The 25,174-nt window shown below is 52.3% G+C and overlaps 2 protein-coding genes across 8 annotated transcripts in view; one reads left to right on the forward strand and one right to left on the reverse strand.

Annotated features, from left to right (window-relative positions):
* LOC140916823 (relaxin receptor 1-like) overlaps positions 1-3,332 on the forward strand; it is a 26,380-nt gene extending 23,048 nt beyond the window's left edge. Inside the window, exon 17 of the mRNA XM_073358711.1 lies at positions 632-3,332. Within this exon, the coding sequence (XP_073214812.1) occupies positions 632-837 (206 nt within the window). The 3' untranslated portion in view covers positions 838-3,332. The remainder of the gene's footprint in view (positions 1-631) is intronic.
* Positions 3,333-3,497: 165 nt separating this feature from the next.
* The window catches only part of STARD8 (StAR related lipid transfer domain containing 8), a 142,132-nt gene continuing 120,455 nt past the window's right edge, over positions 3,498-25,174 (reverse strand). For all 7 annotated transcript variants that reach the window (XM_073360982.1, XM_073360983.1, XM_073360989.1 and 4 more), the window contains 11 exons: positions 23,158-23,221; positions 18,096-19,462; positions 15,570-15,743; positions 14,683-14,842; positions 13,469-13,667; positions 12,394-12,604; positions 11,494-11,608; positions 9,082-9,306; positions 8,294-8,511; positions 7,307-7,483; positions 3,498-5,764 (listed from right to left, as the gene is read on the reverse strand). In XM_073360982.1, coding sequence (XP_073217083.1) covers positions 5,647-5,764; positions 7,307-7,483; positions 8,294-8,511; positions 9,082-9,306; positions 11,494-11,608; positions 12,394-12,604; positions 13,469-13,667; positions 14,683-14,842; positions 15,570-15,743; positions 18,096-19,462; positions 23,158-23,221 — 3,028 coding nt within the window. In that variant the 3' untranslated portion in view covers positions 3,498-5,646. The remainder of the gene's footprint in view (positions 5,765-7,306; positions 7,484-8,293; positions 8,512-9,081; positions 9,307-11,493; positions 11,609-12,393; positions 12,605-13,468; positions 13,668-14,682; positions 14,843-15,569; positions 15,744-18,095; positions 19,463-23,157; positions 23,222-25,174) is intronic.

The following is a 25,174-nucleotide window of genomic DNA, read 5'->3' on the forward strand; positions in this document are numbered from 1 at the left end:
GCACTTGCTTTGTGATCAAAGTACACCCAGTGTGTTACTTTCTCTGCCATGTGTCACCGCTGAATTCAGCCCAGAGATGGGAGTTGCACTCGCCCTAGATCCTTAGCTCTCCCCCATTATGCCTGAGTAATTCAGCCCCTTGCTGTAAATGTCCTTTAGCTGAGAGCCTCTTATTGCACAATGGGGTGACGTGTCTATAAATGATCCTCCTCAGTGTGTAATGTGTTCAGTACTAGAGGTGTCCGAGCAGGTTAATGCATTTTTCTTTGAGCTTTGGCGCCCTGGGTTTGAATCCCAGCTCAGCTCACAGGTGGTAATGAGTTTGGTGCCTCTCCCATCCTGGTCCCTGTTTGCTCACATCACAAAACCAATCGCAGCCTGCAGACCGGCTAGAGAGGCTGTGCATTGTCAGCTACCACTCATGCCTGGGGAGAGCCAGCCTCTGCACTCACGTAGGTGTGAGATCTGGAGTAGCTCTGACTTAAATGGGGTTCTTCTGGCTTTATGCCTGTGTGTCTGAGAGCAGACTGTGGCCCTGAGGCTCCAGGCTAAAAGCCTCTGGCTGAATTATTTCCTAGGAAGTGGGCAACCAACCCCCATGATTACTAACATACTCTCCTTATTGGAACAGACACCGTGACGTCTTGGGTGGTCATTTTCATCCTGCCCATCAACAGTGCCTTGAACCCCATTCTGTACACCATGACCACCACCCCCTTCCAGGAGAAGCTCAAGCTGTATTTGCAGAAGAAGCAGCTGCAGCAGTTGTCACTTCAGGACCCAGAAGAGTCCAGAAAGAGCTTTACCCTGGTATCCATACACACCAGCAGCTCCTGACAGTCCCCAGCAGCTTAGCCTGGGATTGGTGAAAGGCCTCTCTGCTTCATGCATGTAGCTATGAAGGACCATGTCTCTGTCATCCCCAGGAGCCTCCCCTGGCTGGTTCATTGCCCGCCCCAATGATAGCCATCGTGGGGGCAGAAGATGCCAAAGGGGAGCTGCTACCACTTTCCAACTGGTATTATATAGAGAGCTACAGACGAAATGGTCACAGATAGCAGATGGGGCCTGAACTCCGCTCGTGTGCCCCACGGTTGAAAGCACTGGAATGCTGCCTGCCCCATGCAGGCTCATTGCTGTGCGTCAGCACTTTGGGGCTGTGGGTTTAGCTGATGCTGGTTCAGCACAAGGATTAACCAGCTGCTGTGAAAGGGATGTTGTATTTCATCCTAACCCTCTGCCTCTGTTGCATGGTCCTTGTAGCTCCCTGCCCCTTCGCCCTGGAGAGAAGCCGCAGGGGCAGCTGCTGCAGCAGCCTTTGAAACCGCTGCCCCCACTGCAGAGCCCCAGGGAGGTGTTTTCTGCATTGCCGGAAGCAAGTCTGGGTCCAGGAGAAGGAAGGTGGGATGAGAAGCCTTCAGCGCTTTGATTTGGGGCCAGAGGCAGCTCGAGCAGATGCCAGCGTGATCCTGGCGAAAGTTGTGGGCCACTGGTTCTGCCAGGTGGAGTGATGAACTATTGAGGCTGCCCTCAGCCCTTGGGGAAGACTTGGCTGTGGGACCCAGGCAGCAGCTGCTATTGTGGGTGAAATGCTGCACAAGGAAAAGAAGGTGGTGCTGTCCCCTGATACTTCCTACACCACCCTGACCGCTAGGCCTGTGTTCAGGGCAGGTGTCCCCATTCAGAGCCTGCTACCCCAGCCACTATGTTCAGCAGGGACTCACGGCCACGCCCTGTTCTCCAGTCATACCTGGGCTCGCACCTTTAGAAAATGAATCCTTGCAACTGAGGCACCAACTCCCCAGGGCTAATGCAGCCTGTGCCCCAAACCATTCCTAGGGAACTGCTGCCAGCAGTAAAATAGCAACCCGGGGGGCCGGTTGGTGTTCCTTCCCTAGCCTCTGCTGCTCTCTGATTTACTCCTGGGAAGGAGGCAAGAATTGCCCTTCTCCAGGGGGTGGCTGGGCTCTGCCTTGGCAATAGCAGTTCTGTCTCCCTGCCATACGCTGCGTGGGCTGGCTAGCCCCACCCCCAATCCCAGGTGAGAATAACCTGGCAGGGCGTACCACCCCGAGCTCCACTGGTGGCCAAGATCCAGTGGAGTTTGTTTCAGCCACCCCCAGGGCCGGAGTTACTGACATCCCCTGTTTGGTTTTGGAATGATCCCAGCGCTGGAGCAGCAGGCTCTTGGGGCACGGCTCGCTCTGCGGTGGGGCGGGGAGAAGGAACAGAGCAAGGGATTGAAAGTTAACAGCTCTCAGCTCGCTGGGGTTCTCTTTGGGCACAGCCTTAGGACCACAGCATGCTGCACATTGTGACTATGGCCTGGAGTCCCAAGGGAGCCACCTCCATGTGCGTTACCCCCTGCACTGGGGTGTGTGAGGTGCACAGAACAGCGAGCAGGAGAGACGGGCTGTGCTTCTACTCTCAGAGAACCCAGAAACCGTCTGCCCTAGTTTTGCGTGTTGGATGCCACAGCTCCTTTGGGAGGAGCTAGCATCTGGTTGAAGCCAAGGCACTTGCAGCTGCAGGGTAGGAGCCCTGGGCAGGTGACCAGGTAGATACCAAGTGCTGGTAGCAGGGAGGAGGAAAGAAAAGGGGGTCGGGGAGAGTGCATCAGAAATGCTGCTTAATGACACTGTGATTCTTCTGGAGGGCTATGTTCGTACACATCTTGTGCTAAGTGATGGGGGCAGCTGGTAGCTGTGGACAACAGTGCAGGGCTCCAGGTAGGCTACAAACCCAGAGGGTACCACTCTGTGAGCTCGATGAAACTCTGCATTAGCTGCCAAGAACAGTGGGGCTTTGAGAGAATGAGATTAACACATGGAGGCCTTAAATTGACAGGCCGACCCACCCCTTGAGGCATGGATATGACCATTTAATGCACTGCTTGCCAGTCTGTCCTCCGCCCCTAACTCCTTTCAGCCCTCCTGTGAGGCCAGCAGTTCAGATAACACCAGCCTTGTTCCTGTTAGCATACTGGCAGCCTGGGCCCAGAAGGAATTTCCATTGCTTAGCAAACACACTGCCTACTCCGTCAGTCCACCCTAGGGTCCTTGCTGTCTCAGTTGGTGCTGATCAGAGCCTGATGCTGAGCCAGGCAGGGAATCTGGAGGAAGGACAGCCCAGCCCCTGCCAGCAGCTCAGAGGAATAGAAAGGAGGGCTGGCCATTTGTACTCTGGGGCCAGAGGGAAAGTCAACGGGGAAAATCAGATTGTTTGGGAGCAACGGGAAGGGTCCTCTGATAGGTGTGAAGCTAACTTGTGTGAGACCCATAGCAACTGCCCCCCAACTGCAGCAATAATAATAATAATAGCCCTTGTCCATTTCTTTTTGCCTGCCACATGCTTTACAAAACACTAATGAATTACACACTGCGCCTCATTCTGTCATGACACGGGGCTGTGGTCAGGTGGCTTCAAACCCCCGCTCTACAGCCCTGGAACCTGTGTCAGACTGGTGCTGGGTAAGAAGGAAGCACAGACCTCAGCAGTAAGGGTCCATCAAGGTTTCATCATCAGCCAGCGGATGCCATTAGTACTTTATTATTACACGGTGGGGAAACCGCTGCCCCCTTTGAAGTCAGACAATCTGCAGCGGCTGCATCTGATACAAAAAAGAAGTCCCTTAAATAGAAAACACACATCGCTCTGGTGTTCAACATCTAGCACCAAGCTCTTACCGCCTGAGTTATATATTAATATTCCAACTGTACAGTATTTATAGATAGAAAAAGAAACATAAAAAAATGAGGCAAGAATCAGTCCCAAACGTTAGTTATACAAAACCAAACACAAACAGAATATAGCTGGTGTGCACTAGGAAGAGGGAAAGTTTGTTACTGGGGAAACTGACAATTTCTACTGCCAGTGGGTTTTGTTGCCTTCCAATTGGAACAATGTCCAGTTGTTTGGGTCTCTGGTTAAAAAAGAAACCCCGTCAAGTGCATGTCATGGTCAGATTGTTTTTGAGCTTGGAGGGAAAGTGGGGGAGTGACACAATCACAGAAGTGGGATCCTTGGATCAAGAGTTATGGCGTTGCCTTTCCCTCCCCTCTGCAGTGCAGCGAGCACTGCTTCTCTGGGGGGAGGGAATTAAGGGGAGATCAAGTGTCCATAACAATATGAGCAAACTAGACTGTACTAACCCAATCCCTGCCCATCTGGTTGACTAAAATGGTACTAATGTAGAATAGTTTGGGGCAACTCACATTACTCTCTTAGTGGAAGCAGACTCTGCACAGTGGAGTTATGAGACCAGGCCCCCTGCACTCCCTCTGGTCACACCTCATTGGCCAACGCTATTAAACCTCCCCTGCATGCAGGCTATAGTTTGCCAGCAGGATGATACATTTTTAGGGTGTCTTCATGTAATGGAGGGGGTGTTCTTCACCTCCCCCACACCCCAAGGCAAATGGAACTCTGACCCTCGGAGTACCTTGATGCTTACTAAACCCAGCCAAAGGGGGATCAGGGAGCTGCACTGTGCCATTTTGGTCTCACCCCCAGCCTTGTAATGGCAACTCTCCATGTACAGCTGACACACAGATACAAGGACAAGGGTGTATGCTTTGGAATTTGGACTCATCAAACTCAGATCTGATCCAATTCATTAAAATGAATGGCTAAGCTCCCACTGGATTCAATGGGGATTAGGACTGGGCCCCTGGTTAGCAAAGCATTTGCACCCTCATTCATCGGTCCACATGGCCCTGTTCTAAAAACAGGGGTGCTAGAGATTCCCTGTGTCTGATCAAGTAGAAAGCACTGACCTGGAGTTCCTTCCCCAGTGAAATTCAGCACCCAGAGTAAAATAGCTTCCTTTTTGCCATTCAACACATGGCAGTCATTAATTATAAACCAAAATAACAACAGCATCCATCTGACATTAACCAGCTCCTCAGACTACGATTGCCTGTACGCCACGCTGCTAGGTACAGCTCACACACACTGTAACATCCCCAGCAGATGCTCCTCCTAACACCACACCCGGCCATACAGACACTGCACCAGCTCCGCCGTCTCTCACTTCTCCTACACATCAGCATCATCCTTGGTCACTTCAAGCACCATCACTCTTGTGGCTGAGTCCAGCACCTGGGCTGAGAGAGTGAGCCCATGGTCAGTTTGGCAAAGGGGGTTAATGGGTCTGACTCTGGTCCAGTTGCTTCACAGCTCAGCCTGCTGTATGGACTCCCCAGCCCCACTCTCCCCAGGGTGGGCGGGCGATTGCTGGAGAGAGCTGTCCCACAAGCAGCACACTGGTTCGTTTCTGCAAAGCTGCTCTTCAGAGCTTTAGGGCGGAGACTCGCTGCCTTCCAACCAGCAACGGGCATTCTGGAAGCAGGAAATGATGGCTTCCGTTTGGCCCCTGGTGCCCAGGAGGGCATGTCGCTGGGCACAGCTCTGAAGGTCCCTGGTGTGTAAGAGAAAAGGGATCACACAAAGATGGAAAAAACAATTGGCTCGTTCAGGGTTGGTGGTTGGTTCAAAGGAAGGCTCATGCTCAGGTGCCTGGAAAGGCACTGCCCCCACCCAACCAGATGCCAACAGCCTGCTGATGGCCATGTTCCCTCTCCATGCTCCACCCCACGTTGTCTGGGAGGTTCATGATCAAACAGGAGCGAGCATCTTCCAGTCTCCTCAGATCTTTGTCTCAGGGCCACATGGGTTAAGCACTGAGAAAGACTCTCGTATCCTTGCCAGCTCCATGGCACAAAGTTGTCCAAAGACCTTGCTGTACCACTCGGGAGACCGGCCCCTGGAGAGACAACAGCACAGAGAAGAAGCCATTGTCAAATGCTGGAGAATAATATGTTTTTTCATGAACAGCAGGGCCCATTTCAGGATAAAAGGGACTATCAACATACATGCTCTGGGGCAGTGTGAGCAAGCACCAGCAGACATCATAGGGAATATTCCCTTCCCCATTCTCCCACACTGCATATGCCATGCAAGGCATGGGCATGATTATAAAGCAAGACTGAACGCTGCACTGGCTCCCTTTCCTAGCTAAGGCTGCTCCACCCTAGTCTAGTTTGCTGCAGAAAATTAAGGGATAATGCAGAGGGTCTTGTTTTTCCCAGATATGTGGTACAATTAGCACTCCCAACAGAGACACATGAGCCCCTAACACTGCAGCCTGCCAGTGTATCTCATCCCAACCTGGAGGGACTCCTACCAGTGATACTATGGGATGCCAGCAGCCTCCAAGGAATTGGACTGGGATCACCAGCATGTTACACACAGGCACCTGGACAGCCATCTGATGGGAATGACTGTGGATCAATAGTGATCTTGGACAGACTGGAAGCTGTGACCCAGCAGTAACTTGTCTGGCCAGCTCCCTGGGGACCTGCTGGGGTAAACCAAATTGCTAGAGGATACCCCTGTCACCTTTGAGGTCCTACATAACTCTGACCCCTCCTACTTTCCATCCTTCAGATCACTTTGGCAGTGCAGGAGTGGCCTCGAGGCCCCATTCCTCCCACCACCATCTCTGTGCAATCTACTAAACTTCCCCTTCTGAGCTGGGTCACAAGGCCTCTCTCTCACCAGTCATATTCCTCTAGAAGAGGCTGAGAAGCCACGCAATCTTCCTATTTTCTACATAGACTATGGTAGTAGCCGAGTGAGTGTCTCTCAGCCATGACATGGATTTTATCCATGTGACCTAGGGAAGCAACACCCCCAGTTTACAGATGAGGGACAGGGTAATTAAGGTCACACATGAAGGCCGTGTCTGAGCTGGGAATGGATGTAGATCTCCTGGGTCCTAGGCCAGTGCCCTATCCCTAGACCATCCTTCTTACCCTAGGTTGCAACCCTTCTCCAGCCTCCACCACTCCCACACTTGTGTTTTGCTGCACCATGTTGAACTTAGATTGTAAGCTCTTTGGGGCAGGGATCATCTTTGTGTTCTCGGTTTGGATAGTGCCTAGCACAATGGGTCCTGGCCCATGATTCCTTGGTGTTACTGCAGCGCAACTAATAATTTACCTGCCTGTGAGCCATCTAGTGTGCTTGTGTGGGGGAGGTGTTAAATAATAAATGATAATTGATGGAGGGGTAGGGAGTGCTAGCAATGACTGTATGTATACGGCACCGTGCGGAAACTAATTACACCTCCCAGCCCCCCTGCAAGTAAGTGTGTATGCTCCCCATTGTGCAGACCAGAGAGGTCACAGTGAGTCACTGTCGGAGCCAGCATTGGTACCCACAGCTTCCTCATTCCCAGTCTGTGCTCAGATCACATCTCACACTGGACCAGCATTTGGCAAGAAACAGAGTAAAAGGCCTTTACCTGAGATCAGCTCTGCAGACGTGGGTCACTTTGGACTGACCCAACCCACACGGTTCAATCAGATACTGAGATGTTAACACCACGGCCCTGACCCCTCCTTCCACCTGCAGTTTTTCATGTTCCAGTGACATGGAGACCAACAGGCAAGCCCCTCGCAGTAGGTCCGTGTGCCACTTCCTGTAGGAGGGAACAAGCAAAGCTAGGGTGTCCACATTTCCCCAAGGGAAAACAGGACAGTGCGTGGGCCCAAACCGCTCACCCGAGCCCCCCTCCCCTCCCCATGCAGGGCTGACGTCGCTGCTCACAAGCCCTGCCTGCTCCCCCCACAAGGCTGGTGTCACTGCTTGCTCAAGCCCTGCCTGCGCCCCTCCCCAACCCTGCTTTCCCCCTGCAGGGGGCTGGCATCACTCACTATTTTGACAAAAGTGGGCATTTGTTGGCAAGAGCAAACAGGACAAATGCCCACTTTTGCCAAACAAGTCAGGATGGCCGGGACAGGGCTTAAAAAAGGGACTGTCCTGGCCAAAATGGGACATAAGGCCACCCCATTGTCACTTGAGAGAAAACAGAGCAGGATGCTGCAGCCACCCTCACCTTTAACACAAAGGTGTAGCCCACAGAGAATACGCTTCCCAGAAGGAAACACGCCTCCTTGATCTGTGTCTGTCTAAGGCATTTTCAGGCTGCCCAACCCCTGAGAGCAGTATGTTGTCGCTGATGGAGAGGGAGCATTCCCAGCCAGGACCTGGAATCTCCACACGCCTCAGGGCAGCCACACCGCAGACCTCCGGGGACCTCCTTTGGTCTGTAGTCTGCCTGGGTAAATTGCGGGTGGGTATGTTGACCACCCTCTGATATAAAGGCACGGGACATTCCACACCAGGACCAATAGCTCCCTGCCTAGATAGGGGAGTTGGAGAGATTGCACCTTGCCTCCATGCTGGTCCAGATTCCCTCCCCCTGAAGTGCTTCTTCCTCCCACCTCACCTGAGAACGATGAAGTCCCTGCGGGGATGGGGCGCCATGCTGTCCGTGACGTAGTGATAAACCTCCATGTTCTTGTCCAGGGCCTCTATCACTTCGCCTTGCAGCAGGTCCTCATCCCAAAAGTGACGCTCCCGAAGTACCCTTTGCAGCACCATGTAGGGAGGGGCCTTCATCTCTGTGGAGACCTTCCACAAACGCAGTGGATGTCCGTCACCAACCTGTGGAAGCCCGTAGTGGAGGAACTCAGTCAGGCTTTCAAGCCAAGAAACCTAAGGGCAACAAGTGGCCCCTTGAGGCCTCCCTGCCATAGGAGCAGGGGAACTGCCTTACATGGGCTGGTGACTATGTGCAGCCTGCCCCCTACTGGATGGAACAGGGGAGACCTGCTCAGGTGTTAGCAGCTCACTGGGCTTACTCCATTGGCTCACAGGTGAGAGGCCTCTATGTCTGAACCAGCTCATCTGCAGTGAATATAAAGCGGATTCTTTATTGGGCCTCCTGGCACAGAGTACTCTGTGCTTGTCTCTGATTATCCAGTTCCTTGGCTTCTGCTAGTTAGCGTCATCACACTGCCATGGAAGGAACTGCTGTATACACTACCTAGCCAAAGGGTATGAGGTCTAGTTGACAGAGCAGTTTAGCTGGCAGCCATGCTGTGTGTCTGTGTGTATCTGTGGCTCATGAAGAAATCTACCAGGATGCATGTCCACTGATTAGTCTGATGCTGAATATCTCCATATACTCTAAATACACCTGCATGTGCAAAGCCTTCCCAGTATGGACGTTACCTTTTTGCAAGAGAGCTCTGTGTTCTGGGGCCCTGCGGTGCTGAGCCACCCTTTGAACCTCTCGGAGGACTCTTTGAGCAGGTTCTGCACATTGTCTTCCAAGTAAGCCTGGACATCCTTGCCCTCCCCTTGCAAGCTGTGGCTCAGTAGCTCAGCCAGGGAGAGCGGGTGGGCGTCTGCTGCCACGTAGGAGTTGCCCAGCTGAAGCATCATGTCGGGGGGTATCTAGAAACCAGATACATGGGACTGAGAAGTTTAAAAACCCAAGAGTGGTCACTAGTAATTGCTCACCCACTCTGTCTCCTGAAATCACTCCACAACAAACCCTGAGCTCACCTCTCTGACCCAGACTGACTCTGGGATGCCAATACCAATAGCCCAAACAATGCTGCACACCAACCAGCAGGACAGATTAGGTCCAGTGACATCGGGGCTCATTGGGTGTCGTCACACCTCCCCCACCTATCACCTGATGTCCCAAATGTTAAGATGGGAGCAGTCAATTTAGGGAGGGTAAAAAAGTATTTCTACAAGGGAGATAAGCCTCCCTGCTTCAGGGACATAAGCTATTAACTTTGGGAGTTAGACAGAAACATCCCCTGTGGGAAGCAGGTTATTCCATAACTGCTCACTGGGGGCTTCTTGCACATTCCTCTAGAGCATCTGGTCCTGGGCACCGTTGGCAAAAGGAAACTGGACCAGATGGATTCTTGGGCCAATCCAGTGCAATTACTAGGTCCCTGGAACACTGAGGAAATTCCACCTGGACAGTGGATGAATGAGCATGATACAGCACAGCCATCCTGTCTGGGTCTGTGCCCTGTGATAAGTGCTCTGCAATGCCACTCGAGACACACCTGGGATTGGTTAGCAGGCCTGGCCTATTGCTCCCCAAGCTGGGATTGCTGCGTAGCAGCACAGTGTGTGCTCAGGAGCATGTGGGGAAGGGGAGCCCTGCTGGACAAACGGGAGAAATGGCCTGAAGTAAATAGGATGAAATTCAATAAGGGACAAATGCAAAGTACTCCACTTAAAAAGGAACAATCAGTTGCATACATAAAATGGGAAATGACTGCCTAGGAAGGAGTACTGCAGAAAGAAATCTGGGGGTCATAGTGGACCACAAGCTAAATATGAGTCAACAGTGTAACACTTGCAAAAAAAGCAAACATCCTTCTGGGATGTATTAGTGGAAGTGCTGTAAGCAAGACAGGAGAAGTAATTCTTCTGCTCTACTCCACGCTGATAAGGCCTCAGCTGGAGCATTGTGTCCAGTTCTGGGTGCCACATTTCAGGAAGGATGTGGACAAACTGGATGAAGTCCAGAGGAGAGCAACAAAAATGATGAAAGGTCTAGAAAACATGAGCTCTGAGGGAAGATCAAAAAAATTGGGTTTGTTTAGTCTGGAGAAGAGAAGACTGAGAGGGGACACGATAACACTTTTCAAGTACATAAAAGGTAGTTACAAGGAGGAGGGTGAAATATTGTTCTTATTAACCCCTTAGGATAGGACAAAAAGCAATGGGCTTAAATTGCAGCAAGGGCGGTTTAGGTTGGATATTAGGAAAAACTTTCTGTCAGGGTGGGTAAGCACTGGAATAAATTGGCTAGAGAGGTTGTGGAATCTCCGTCATTGGAGGTTTTTAAGAACAGATTAGACAATCCTCTGTCAGGAATGGTCTAGTTATACTTAGTCCTGCCATGAGTGCAGGGGACTGAACTAGATGACCTACTGAGGTCCCTTCCGGTCCTACACTTCTCTGATTCTATCGCACTTCATAGAGTTTTCCTAGGGCAGGCAATGAGTAACAGTGAGTGGTTTCAAAAGAGAATCTTGGCCTTTCCCAGGTACCATGACAAGGCGCTGAGGGGTGTCGGGGAGGAGTACATTGGGATGAAGGCAGACTCTGCTGTGAGAGTTGAATTCCCTCAGAGCAGCATTCTACACAGACTGGCACCGTTTCTGTCAGATTCCTCTCCAGTTGTACGCCAGTCCCCAGAGCACACAGGGAAAGTGCCCGGGCACCTGCTACTTCTACACATCTCCTCCCAGACCCTTTCCACAGTCATTTGACTTGCCGAGAGGAGAAGGGTTTCATCGTTACACGATCACAGGCGAGACAGGGCCTGCTGCTGGCTAGCTTCTGTACGGCAATGGCAGAAGGATGGTTTAATGCCCAGAACTTGGAAGAACTGAGCTCACTTATCAACCCAGCCAAGGACCTGCCATGTGACTTGGGCAAGTCACTTCATCTATCGTGTACCTCAGCTGTACCGGGCGGAAGGCAGCACTGCCCTACTGAGCAGGGGTTCTGTGAGGACAAAATCCAGGGGTGCTCAGATTGTACAGCAAGGAGGGGCCAAGTACCTAGACAACGAAGAATCGCTCACCTGGAGCTGCAGCTACCTACCTGGAACAGCTTCTTACAGTCTGTGATCATATGGGAGAGCCCCTGGGTGGCAGCCATGTTTTCATTCAGGTCCTTCTGGTCAGGCTTTCCTATGGTGCCTCTCTTCTGAATCATTCTGCCCAAGAGAATGCAGACTAGTGAGACCCAGCAGAGGGAGTGACGGCCGCGAGAGACCTGGGAGTAAGGGTTCAGCCGGAGGCACCCTATGCATCCTTGCAACAGGGAGGGATACTGGCAGGGGAGGAATCACTGTATTGTACTAATTGAAAAGATGGAGCCCTAAGGAGAGTCTTGCTGACACCCTGTGGTGAAACATCAGTACTGCAGCTTCCTAATCCTATCAGTTTTCAGCAGAGCTGGGCTGGCCGTAGACTCCTTCCCCTCCTGCCCTCACATTGGGAACCTCACTATGTCCCTCACTGGGGACTGTATGCTGCTGTACTACCATCAGGGTGATTACTCTGTTACTGCTGTGCTCAGCCCAGGAGGAAGATTAGGCTGTAAGCTCCTTGTGGCCCAGGCCTTATGCCACTCGTCCACTGTGCCCATGTGGCATAAGGCCTGGCATAAGGCATAACTCTGTGCCTGTGCCATGGCTCTCAGAGGGACTCCAACAGCACTGGGCTTGAGAGTTAGGACCTTAGCTGGAAGCTCCTCCCCCTAGCATGTCCTCTAGGAGTCCCTTGCAGCCCCTGATGGAGAGCATGAGCAGAGGGAACCCGTTGGAATGGAAGCCCTTTCCCCGCTTTGTCTGACCCAGCCTCAGTGTAGATGGCACAGCGAGTGCACCCCAATGTAACTGGGCCAGCCAGGGTACCACCAGGCTGTGTCTCCAGTACGGAAGACAGGGAGAGGGATTGTGGAGGGGAGCGCTGGGAGTCTGAATTGACTGTGCATTACCTGGGTGAGGTGCTCTCCTTTTTGGACACGTTGAGGTGGAAAATGGATGGAGCCAGACACACCGCCAGGTTCCCGGATGTCATCTGGTTCTCCTCAGCTGAGGCAATGTCACTCAGGAAGTACAACAATGTCTGGAGCACCTCCCGGTTCTCATCTGGCATCAGGATGATGGCTGCCTGGACAGCTTGCAGCCTCTGCTCTTTTGGGACAACTGAAGGCAAAGTGAAGGAGCCTGTGGTCAGCCAGGCTCTGGGACCCTACACATTAGGAGCTCCTCTAGACTTGGCTGATTGGACCAAGTGGCAGCTAGGTGTGGCCCCAGAAAATAAGGGTACTTGCTCTCCTCATACCGAAACTGCTGTCCAGTCAAAGAGCCCCAGGACACCTTACTGCCGGCCTCTCATTATGTGGAGCTGGTCACAGCAAGATTTGTTCGTAGGCCATTTCACAGCGAAAATCTCCCCTGGTGACACTTCTCTCCTAGCAGCATGTTCACAGGGCCTGGGACAGACCACAGCCCATGTATTCCTCTGAGGGCAGCACTCGGTCACAACTAAGAGCCGTGCAACTGCATGCCGACAACCACCTCAATGGTGCCAAGCAGTGGGGACTGAGGAAAGGGCCCAGCCATGCTCTGAAGCACCCCTCACTGCTCCGGCTCTGCTCCCTGGTTAGAAGCCTATGCCGACCAGTCAGTTTTACTCCACTGCTGCTGGCAGAGCATTTGCAATGGGGTGAGGCTATAGCAGTGGGAAGTCCCCTCAGGACGCAGAGCTAGAATAAGGCTAAATAGAGCCTAGGTCCAACAAATCAGCCCCCTTACTCCACAGATCGTCTCTCTCCTCTCCGTTTCCCCATCTCTCAAGCAGACGCCTCTTCCCAACTCCCATGGGTGAGCTCCTAAGTCCTTGATTTTCCTCCCAAGCTAGGCAGCCCAGCCCAGCGGCCACCACAGCACCTCCTGCAGCTTTGACCCAACTCCCTACTGAGCCTGGACCCACTCCCAGCCCTGAGGGCCCTGTCTAGCTCTGCCCCGATGGGGGCCTCTCCCAGGGAGACTTTTAGTGGCACTTACACTGATAGATCTGCAGGAAGGTGTCGGTGAGCTTGCTGGTGAAGATGGGCTCTGGCAGGTCGCGGAAATACTGCTTCAGCAGGTCAGCCACGTCGTAGGCCGACTGCCCTTCATAGTTTACATTGTCGGGGGAAGCTTCGTTCATGTGTCTGAGCACCTGGATCCGAGACTTCACCCCCGACTTCCGGAAAATGCCAATCTGCCCAGGAGAAGCACAGAGTCCAGCAGTCAGCCAAGGCAGCCCTGAGCTCCAGACAGAGTAACTAGCTCGGTCTCAGGCAGGTGCTGACCGCCCTCAGCTCAGCCTCTGCTACCCAGTGAGAAGCCAGGACACCCAGCTGGCTAGGGAGTCTCTGTGGTGCCCATCAGGAGACACCGTCCCAGCATGTCTGGGTTCCCTCATCCTGGGAAGGGGGCCCTGGGCAAAGGAAGGTCGAGGAGGCAACAATGCCTGAGAGGAAGGGTGTCAAGTCACTGACTAGGTGAAAGGTCGTGGGCTCCACTCCCCACACGATGGCAAGAACATTGTTGCCCTTCCTGAGATGCTCGCTGCTGTGTGTGGGCTGGGCCAGGGCACCCAGGTGAGGCGCCTGGTTTGGCAGGCAGAGACTGGGGTGACAAGAATAAGCCCCAGTTTACTGCAGTTCCCCAAAGCTCATTACCACCTTGCTGGCCTTCCAACCAGCCCACACACTTTCAAGCTTCCCCTCAGCGACAGGTCCATACCTCAGTCGGCTGTGCTGGTGGACGAGGCAGGGGTACCAGCAGGGGCTGACACTGGTTCCTTAAATAAAGTGCAATCTTCCTGCCCCATTGAGAGGGCTGCAGGGCTGTGGAGCTACACTGAAGCCCAGGGCAGGGGCTGTGGGCAAAGGCAATGAAGCTGTACACAGTTCTAACGCTGCAGTACGCTCCTATGGCAAGCAACTCTGTATCTCCCCCTCACGGCAATCTGAATGTATTGGGGTTAAGGAGCAGCACCCTACGGAGTTAAGCCAGTTAAAGCAAGAGGTTGCCTCCATCACTCATGCACCCTGACAGAGACACAGAGATCCCTGGAAAGCGAGCACCCTGATTACCATGGCTGCATCTACTGCAGGGCTCTGGCGATGCTGAGAGGACCCAGCCAGCTGACACAAGGTGAAATGAGGGGGGGTGAGCTGTGGGCAAGTGAATGGGAGGTCAGGGTTGTACTGCAGATGGCTGGTCCTCACCTGGTCCAGGCACTGGCTGCGGATGTGGCGCATGGCCTGCTGGATGCTCTGTGGCAGAGGCTGCCCTGTCCTCTGCATGTTGATGATTGGCGGGACCCCAAAGACCATTTTGTCCTTGTAGTCGGGGGCTTTGCTCCTCTTCATGAACTTGGGGACAGTCCTGTGAGATGGGGACAGGGGGCAGACAGGCCAGTCAGAACAACCACCATTTGCCTGGGGCAGAAGCTCACAGCAGCAAGCAGGAGGTGAGGTGGGGACACAAATGCGCACACCATGTGCGCATACACGTGCACGCATGTAGACCTCATGTGCATGCATGCACGCCCACGTGCACACATGCCATATGCACCCCCCATGTGCATGCACTCACATATTTACATACCATATGCAGGGATGCACATATGCAGCATATGCATACATATACACTCACATGCATGCATGCACACATGAGCACATAACCACATGCTCACACGCAAACAACTCTACCTTGTACAGATACTCTCAGGTACAAAAGAACCCCCCGACCTCCCCCCCCATAGTCTGTTGTGTTTCTACAGCACCTTCCATCCCAAAGTGCTTCACAAACAATCCGTTCAGCACTGCTGAAATGCAGTCATTTCTGGGGTGGAAGGCAGGGGCCAGGGGAACTGCCTACAGCAAACTCCTACTGGGAGCCCACGGCAATGTTCCATGTGCATGCAGGGCAAAGAGGGCTTCCCCCTTCCTCCCCCAACACACACACACACCTCACTCTCTGCCACAGGAGGATGAAAGGCTGAGTCAACTCTGCTGGGATCTGAAGCTCTGGTTTCAGGGAGCTCATGCTTGGCCCTACTCAATCATGCCCTGCAGCTTCCCTTCCCCACCCCCATTTCGCCCACACTCACCAAACCCAGGCCTGCTTGTGGGGCACAGAGTGCTTCTCCATGATGGCAGTGAGGCGAAGCAGCGAGCACTTCTGCAGCAGGTTGAGCTGAGCGGAGGACTGGCGGTTGATCTCCAGGGAGGCAGAGTTCAAGCTGGGACGATGGGAGTTCTGGAAACTGTGCCAGCGTAGCTTCCTGCAGGGGACAGCAGGGTGAGGGAGCAAAAGGTCACACTGGCAGCCATGTCACTTCCCCAGGGGAGGAGGATGCCTGCTTCCCACACTGCCCAGTGCTCCTGAGAGCTGAGCAGGGGTCCAGCAGAGGCAGTGAGACAGCAGGAGTAGCACCCTCATGCCACCTCCTCCAGCAGGGACTGGAATATGAACTACCCTAGGCCGTGGGAGGGATGGGCCCATGACAGTGTCCAAAGCTGCCCTCCCGTGCAATACGAACACAGCAGGGGCATTTCCTTTGAGAGCCCCAATGCTGTGGTTACTGGTCTGCTGAGCCTGGGGATTTAGAGACCTGCTGTCCTGGGGAGCAATGCGGGCACTGGGTGGAGGGCAGTGGCATTTTCTTTTGCTTCCCGGAGCGACACCTTCCCCCAGTGAAGTACACAACACTGGCAGTAACAAAGAACCCCGCTATCTACCCAACCCTACCGCAGCAAAATCACAATGCTCTAGGGCCACAATCCAGCTCATCAGTAACAAGGGATCCTGATTTCCACAAGTCTGTACTGGGTCTCTCTCTCTCTCTCTCTCTTTTTTTTTTTTTTGCATAGGACAGGGGCAGAGGGGCCTGGCCCAGCAGCAGCAGGAGGAGCAGCCTCCCACCTCCCTCCAGGCCAGAGGGCTACAGCAAAGCAGTCCTGTTGGGATCTAGGAAGTGGGCGGGCACTGCTAAAGGACCGCCCCCCAGCCTAAGGGGAGGATCCACAGGTCCGGGATTCCAAATGATTGCAGGGGACAACTAAAAAGATAACAGGAACGGGAGTGAGGTCACAGGGCTAAACGAAGGGAACCTGACAGGAACACCAAGCAGAGAACCCCGGACAGTGCCCACTGCTCCACGAAGGCGGCCTCATGGAAGGGCCTAGACTCGTATCTAGCCATCCTGCCAGGTCTTTACATCACAGCCAGACCCAGGGTATCAGTGTCTGGGAGAGAGACGCAAGCCTGCAGGGCTTTCACAGAACCCCACATTTGCTTTGCGTGGGAGGCTGTTGTGTTCAGATAGTGGGAAGCAACACCACAATTTGACCCTGTGTCATCACTGTGAAATCAGGGTGACACAAACACCCCGAGTCAATGCTTACTTTCAGCAGAACGAAGGAAATCAAACACCCTGACTGACTTGCTGTAGGGAGCTTGCTGGTGAGCTCTGACCCTGCTGAACTTTCCCAAGTCCATGTTGTTCTGAAAGGCCCTGGACATCCACCAATGCACTGGGGTAAATCTCCAAGCACAGGGGGTGGGAGTGACTTTCCCTGCTGACTTGAATGGGTCTAAATCCCCGCCCATCAATCACCTACCAGCAGAGGAGTTACCGTCCACTATCTAAACGTGCAGGCGCCAGTTAACTTAGGGCAAGTGGGAAGCTGAGCAGATGCCAGAGCTTTTCAGAGGGATTTTCATACCAGGCAAACTACCCCACTTGAGCCTGTTTAACAGCAAATCCATAGACAGTAACGTCCTGATTTCATAACTGATAATTTTAAGTCAATGTGGCAAAGCACATCCAGGGGGCAAGGGGGTGGAACCGGGTCTGTGTGTGACACAACAAATATGCCCATATTAATGTTGCCTTCAAACTGGCAGTAGTGAAGGGTAGATGAGCATACTGGTCCTTCTGAATGCTCTTGGTGCTTGCTTCAGGCCACTAGAGGGCACCAGAGACTCAAGCGGCGTTCACCCGCTGCCCTTAGAGACCCAAACTAAGTCTCACACAGTGCAGCGGCTCCTGGAGCAACTGCTTCTGAACAGGGTCTTCATTTGTTCCACGCTGGCTCAGTCCCGGCAAAAGCAATAGCATACACAGATGGCACACTCACAATGTCTGTCACCTACACCAATGCCAGCCTGCCTCGGAGACCAACATCACCGTGACATTCCCTCCTCTCCCAAGTGCTGGTGGCCCAGCGGAGCTGTGCAATAAGCAATCGCCAGGGTTTATCCAGGAGATGATTTTAGATCTAGGGCCAAAGGGTCTCCCAGAAGAAGTAGAGCCCCTCACACTGTTCTCTAGTGGCCTCTCAGGATTGATCTACATACGAGCAACACTGAGGCATCGGACAGGGCTTGCTCCCAGCTCTGGGGGAGACTGGAATGCAAACAGCCAGCAGAGGCCTGTGAGCACCCTCCCAAAGGAAAAGCCTGGTGGCGCACTAGGGGCCAGCTGGTTGCGCCTGTAGAAAGTCAGCCCCAAGACTAAACTCTCCACCTGTCACACACCTGCCGTTAAAGGGACACTGAGCTGCCAGGGACAGCAGTGTCTGAGGGGAGTTGTGCCTAGACCTGAGCTCAGTGACGCTTCCAACCCACTTACCTGCAAGGTCTGGTGAGGGACGCTCCCACACCTGAATCCCTGCGCTCTCTCATCTCGATCTCCTCCACCTCATTCAAGGAGTTCCCTGTGCTGTCGAAGTCGCTGGCAGAGGTGCCCACGTCAGATATGGACTGCTCTTCCAAGTTCAGGTTGGAGGGGAAGGTGGGCTCCCCTCCTGAGTCCGTCTCCTCCTCCCCTTCCCCCTCTCCCTCCTCATCCAGGTTGGGGCTGAGCGCCTTAGACCAGAGCTCCACCTTCCGCTGCAGCCCCCAGACGTCCTGCAAGATGTCATCGAGATTTTTGTAGCTCACCTCCCCATCCATGCTAAAGAAGTCTTCGCTGCTGCCAAACTCGGGCACGTTGTCATACACACTCGTCCGGCTGCCCACGGAGCTGCATGAGCCCCGCCTCTGCCGGTACGCAAAGCCCCGTGGCGAGGGGTCGTCCATGCTGCTGCTGCCGCCCTCTCCACACCCCGAAAGCCCCACCGCTTTGCTCCCAGCTTTCCAGTTGGCCAAAGGGCTGCCATCGAGAGGACATAAGCTTTCGATGGAGAGAGATTTGGGGAAAGTCCCCGGCTTGTGGTCCCCAGGGAGGTGGATCAGGCAGTCACCCCGGTACACGTGCCGGTGGCACAGTTCTCCAGCAGCCCAGCTGGTGCTATTTTTCAGAGCCGTTTCAAAGTCCTCCAGATAGACCGCACCGCGTCTCAGTTCAGAGCCCGGCTTCCTCTCACCTGAGTTTGACATGCCATTAGTTCTATAGCCTACTGAGAGAAAGTGTTCGTTGCCATGGAAAGAGGAGGACATGGCTCTTTTGGGGGAGGTGGTCATGGCAGCAGTATGCTCTCCATTGCCATTCACAGAGTCCCACCCTGATTTGGTCACTGTCCTGCCGCTAGTGCCATCCTTCGCTTTGGAGTCAGACTTCTCTTTGTCCTTCCTTCGGAAAGACTCTATCCTTTTTAGGAAGCTGAGGGACCTCCGCGTCTTGGACTTTTCCTTAGAACTCCCACTCTGGTTTGGGGATTGGTCTGTCACGAAGTGGTCACTCAAGCTCTGGCTGGATTTGGTGATGTTTGGAGAGTCCTGGCTGGGTGACCCGTCAGGCAGGGTGGCCACAATGCCAACTGTGCCAGCAGTGCTGCCTGTGCTGATATTGCTGCGGAGCGAAGTGGCTTCCAGACTGGCACTGGGGTCCGTAAGGATGCTCTCACGGCTGGATGTCTGCCGCATGGTGGAATTCAGCACCTCTGGACTGTGGGAGAGAAAGTCGACAGAGCCAATTCTGGACCACCTTTTGCTTTCCCTCTGGAAGGCCCATCGGTCGCTGATGGCACAAAGATCTTCTTCCTCTGAGTCTTCATTCTAAACCAAGAATAAGGATCACAGAGTAAGACACTATCAGCTGGGTCAGCCAGTCTGACCACCCTCCCCCGGAGTTTTGCATGTCTACTCACACCCACCAACCACAGCTAGGGTAGGGGAATTTACAGTTGCATAACCATATCTTCTCTTGATGTGGACATGTGCTATATACAACACACTTTACGAGACCCAGCAAGCACACTCCACCTTCTATGCAATTGCTTTTCATAGGAGAGAGATAAAAGATCCATTAAGTCTCATTCTGTCCAGTCTCTGGGGGCTAGTGCAGGGTAGTTCTCTACAGTACGTTCCTGAGGGCTCTGTCCATGCTAGTTCTAAATGTTTCATATGGTGGATCCAGCCAGTTCACAGGGTTACGAAGCAGGGGGAAAACACCATCCCATGCAAACAGACTCCAGAATTGGTAATAGTGTCCTGATGCTCTGCCTGTCTCTCTCCTGCCAGGACAGGTGGCACACTGGAGAAGCAGCTCAGCAGAAGCACACCGTACTGTTGTCCATTAGAAAGCACTGTCCCTGCCATGCAGCCAATCCCAGAGCCTTTAGACTTAGAACAGAGGGTTCCTTGCCACACAATGGACTGAGTCCTACAAAGAACAGACTGCTCCACTGTAACTGAACCAAAGGGGGAGGGGACAGACGGAAGCTGTTGCTTTGTAGATACACTTGCTGGTATGAAAAGGGTTTCTGGGGCCACCGGTCAGGTGCTGGGACAGAATGGCTCATGGCCTTGCCAAGCCGACATACAAATCAGAGATCAGGTGAAGCTTGTCTTCTGGTGTCCCCAGGAGTTGCTACAGAATATAAGCTTTCACTTCAAACATTTAAGCCTCTGTTAGACCTGCAAGAATGATGCAGCGGGGCTGACTTACTGTAGCTGAATTAAAGGGCCCTTTGCTGTAGACTGGGTTGGAGGGGAGAGAGACAGCAAAATTGTGAACTTCCACCACACTCATCTAAATAGGGTGTTCACTCTGAAACCCAATGACGGCAGCTTAAATATTAATCATGGTCAACTATTTCACTGCTGATCCTTTTATCAGAAACATACCACTACCATGGGGCTAAAGGTAGCTATCGGGATGGAGGGCTGGTTTTCAATACAGCAGCACCTGCCTAAACACAAACAAAGGGGAATTTGGAGCAAGATGTGAATATAAATAGCAGCTTCCATTCCTTTAATACCAACTGCAGTACATCACACACACATGAGCCATTATTTATCATTTATTGAGGGAAATATGGAGGCCACAAAGTTTCCTGCTAACAGGACCAGAGGACTTTATTGTTCCCTATCTAAAACCAGGATATTCAACTTCCTGTTAAGGATTCTAGATAATGTTGTCCAACACAGAGGTTCTCAAACTGGGATGCACACCCCCTGAAGGGGGCAGAATGTATTCTGGGGGGGCATGAGAAGACACTCTGCCTTCAGAGCTGGGTGGCTGGAGAGCGATGGCTGCTGGCTGGGCAGCCAGTTCTGAAGACAGCTCCATCGCCAGTAGCAGTGGAGAAGTAACGATGGCAATGCCGCGCCATACCACCTGCTGCTGCTGGCGGCGGCTCTGCCTTCAGAGCTGGGCAGCCATATATGTACTTGTGTGGCAGGAGCAGGAGGGAGAGAGAGCATAAGCTACTACAGACACAAAGAAGGGAGGCGCGATCAAATACGTTTGAGATCCACTGGTCCAAGAAGCATTTCCTGTAGTAAGGAGCAGTATCATTAGAATCACCACCAGAAAGCACTCAAAACACCATGTGTATGTATCCCCACACTGTAGCGACCAAGCACATAATGTACGCTACAGTAGGAAAATTAAAGCAATTTATTGTAAGACCTGGTCCAAAAATAGGGGGGAAATGGGCCGATATATTTTAACTGTTTCCTATCAAAAGTCAATATTTACAAAAATATTCAGCAAAACTGTGAACAGTTCCAGTTAAGTGGTAAGAATAGCTCCCCAGCAATCACGCTGCTTTGGTGGTGAGGTAGGGTATGTACGGAGTTAACAATAGCAATGCCTTCTGAAGAGGGAATGCAAGGGCAAATAGCCACCACCAAAACCTGTATTGGGATTACAGTTTTGGGGACAGCTGTGACATTTCTCCCAGCCCACATACTGATTTCTTGATCTGGTCAGTCACGCAACATTTTTACTAATTCCTATTAGATTTATCCCCAAACGCCATTGGTCCTAGTGACAATCTCCTCTAACTGTGGCATTTCTATTTTTAATATAGCTACCTCACTGTTTCTGTACTCGGTGAAACTAGCGCAAATAGCTTGAAGCTATCCACTCGGCCCTGGCCCCCTTTCCACCTTCATTTTCTTTCTCTTGTTTGTGTTCTGCAGAACCAGAGATCCGGACACCGGAACAATGTTCCAAAACCATGACCCCTTCCTGCAATTCTGCAGGACAGGTGAGAACCTTTGGCACTAAGGTGCGGAGCCTGCAGCCGCCACAGAGTGCAGGTGGGAACGGAAAATATGAAACCACAATAAACAATGTTTTAAGAGAAGCATTTTATTGTCTGAGACACATGGGTAAATTTTATTCCCCCCTGAGGGAAACTCCCCTCTGGGGTTATGTTTCCTCACTAATCCATTCTGCCAGACATTTGCTCAAGGAAACCCCCTTCTAGTTCACGTTTAATGGCATGGCACTGCATTAGGGCTGGCCTGGAAGCAGCTGCAACCAGACCCTACTAATGGATACCATATAAGATATCTGCAGTAAGTCTCCTGGTGATGGGAGCTCACCTCAAGTCAGGGGCCTAAGTTCAAATCTGGATGAGCTCATGAAACGGGCTTGCTGAAGCAGCTTCTCCAATGGTCGGAATGGTTACAATTTGGATCTCATAATGGTTACACTGAAACATGACAAAAGGGAACACAGAACTGGCCATGGACAAATACAGGCATTCAGCAGAACAAACCAACACACAAAGGAGGGGGGGAGGGAAAAGAAAAAAAATCAGGGTTTTTCCCCTGTGAAATCCTCCCTCTGACATCAGGAGCAGGATGACAAAAATAGATATTAATATATGGGAAGCAAAAGCAATGCTGGCAGGACCCCAGATAGCACAGTTTAAAAAGCCAGCCAAAGCCACTTGTCCCTGGCGATCTGCTAGAGCAGGGTTCTCAAACACCCTCCAAGAGTGCACCTGAACTTTCTGGAGAGATTGTCTTGTCGACTCACACACACCCCCTTCCACCTGCAGGGAAGGAAACCATTCCCTGGACTCCACCTCACCCACCCACCCCACACCCTTTCACAGAACATCCTCATGGAAAAGACAGCAATTGCTTATGTAGAAATGTACCATTCAGAAAGAAATTTCGGTGTAATTTAGCAGCTGAAATGAGGAGGCTCAGCACAGTATGACAAACCATGGAGCACACACTGACACAAGCCTTCCACCTCAACCCTGCAGCATGCAAGCAGGGATTCTAGATAGCTGTGCTCCTTCTTTACTCAGCACTAAGCAGAAAGAACCATGACCCAGGACAGAGCAGGGGAAGGCATCTGATCCAGGAACGATGCTTTTCTACATGAATGAGCAGTGTTGGAATTGTTCGTTTTTAAACACAGGCTCATTGCCCCATCCGTGTGCATGTGTTTTCCCCGCAATGCACCATGGCTTTGTTTATACCCTTGAAACCTCACCACTTACCTGTTTACGCTGAAAGTGGACTTCCAGCTTCATAGAGGCACATGTGTTCAGTGTCATCAGCCTCCTGCAAGCAAACAAGAGACGCTTTTGTCTGGTTTGGCTTTCGCTGCGGCAGTTTGTTTTTTTCTCAAGGGCTCGTATTGCGGCATTGTCACCTGTCACCAAACAGCTGGGGAGCAAGCGGATGTGTGGAGCTTGGGACAGGCCCAAGATCATTTCCCGCTGAGTGCACATTTCCCAGCTGCAGTGCTTAATTTGTGCCAAGACTTAGCCCCAGCACCCCTAGGCTTGGCAGTTCACAGCCCCAGCACCTTTGCGCTTGGCAGTTCACCGCCCCAGCCCCTCTGGCCTTGCTGCATCAGGTATGAATGTTAAAAAATTGCTTGAGCCCCAGCACCTAATTGCTTGAGCCCGGGCACCTCTTTCATTACAAATCAAGCGCTGCCCAGCTGGCACAGGAAGGAGAATGGGAAGAAGCTTCTCTGGACTCCTCGTATTTCCCTTTTCCCAAGGGTGAAAGCAGAACCACATGTGCCTTGGCATCTCCCCTGAAGAGTTCAGACCGCTCCAACATGCCTATGGCCTGAGTGCTTTAATGGCTCGGGCCAGAGCCATTTCACAAGTATCCAAGTCAGAGAGATGCCCCACTGTTTTTCAATACAAGTCCCTGGATGCTCTGGCCAAATTGCAAGTACCTGCAACTCCTCTGGTTACACTTCAGCTTACTATCCCTGTGGCCAGCATCAGATTCAGCACCCACTGCTGCACACGTTCACCACTGCCACCCACTGTACATTGCACCCCTTCCTGCGATTGACTCTCGCGTGGATTCCAATTACTTTGTACGTCCCATATTTGACTTGGGACCAGAAGCCACTTCCTACCTTTTGAAGTTTGTTTCTTACCCTTCCCATGGCTACAAGTTAACCCCGTTCACTGCTGCTGCAATGTGACTGGCCTCCATAGAATGTCAGGCTGGTCCAGGCACCTCCGGTCGCGTTGGGGATGGGGGGAATGCATTTAATGGAAATACCCAATACTTCACTCTGGCCCTGAAGGAGTTACACATCTTAAATACAAAAACAGCCCTTTCCCCACAAGATAAAACAAATCCATCCTTTAACAGTCAGAAGAGCCCCTCTCCAACAGCACCACTAAGCCCTGATCTCACACTGATTTTCAGATGACAAGGAGAGGATTTAGAAATAGGAACCCTAAAACTACCTCTAGGTAATTGGGGGGGGGGGTGAGTCAGTGGCTCACTGGGTTTAGTGCCCAGGCCATTTTCGTCTCCAGAGGCCTCAGATCTTCAGTCCACACCTGAACATGTGTTTAGCTGGTAGGCAATCTTTTCTCTTCCGCTCCAGAGGAATCCAGGACTGGAGTAATAGGGGGTACTGCCGAGCAGGATTAGGGTGCACTGGTTGTGCTTTTGGGAGCGGGTCAGGTATGGCACAGTGTGCTGCAGACTAACAGGGAAGTGCGTTGGCATAGCTGTGCAGAAGTGAAGGACAGGGAAGGTTGGAATTGAAATGCAAGGGAATAACTGGAATAGGAGCAAATGCGCCTTCATCCGAATCTGCAGCATCAGCAGAGGTGGGCAGGGCCCAGCTTGGAAGCTACAGGTCAGGAATGAGGTGAATTGAGAGGACTTCAGAACACAAGATTAAACAATAGTGTGATGCTGCAGGCCAGGACTCAAGTGAATTGGCAGAGTTTCCCCACTCCAGACTTGGACTACAAAGGAGGGCCTGCAGAATGTCAGCATGGTGGTGTTTTGGCAGAATTGCAGAGAGGAAGCTGAACTGCTCTTGGCCACATCACACTGGGCTCTGTCCAGCAATGTGACTTCACCATCCGTTCAGCACTGCATTCGGAGCGGGTACAGAACGATTCATTCCAGTTACTGCTCAATCTGTTTGCTCCTCCCCTGTGGTGACCTCATGATGAGATTCCCTCTAGGGCACCCAGGTAGTTTCCGTTATTTCCAAGGTTGCTGGGCACATGCCTATAAACT

This window comes from Lepidochelys kempii, chromosome 9 (genome assembly GCF_965140265.1).
Source record: "Lepidochelys kempii isolate rLepKem1 chromosome 9, rLepKem1.hap2, whole genome shotgun sequence".
In the NCBI taxonomy this organism is placed as follows: Eukaryota; Metazoa; Chordata; order Testudines; family Cheloniidae; genus Lepidochelys; species Lepidochelys kempii.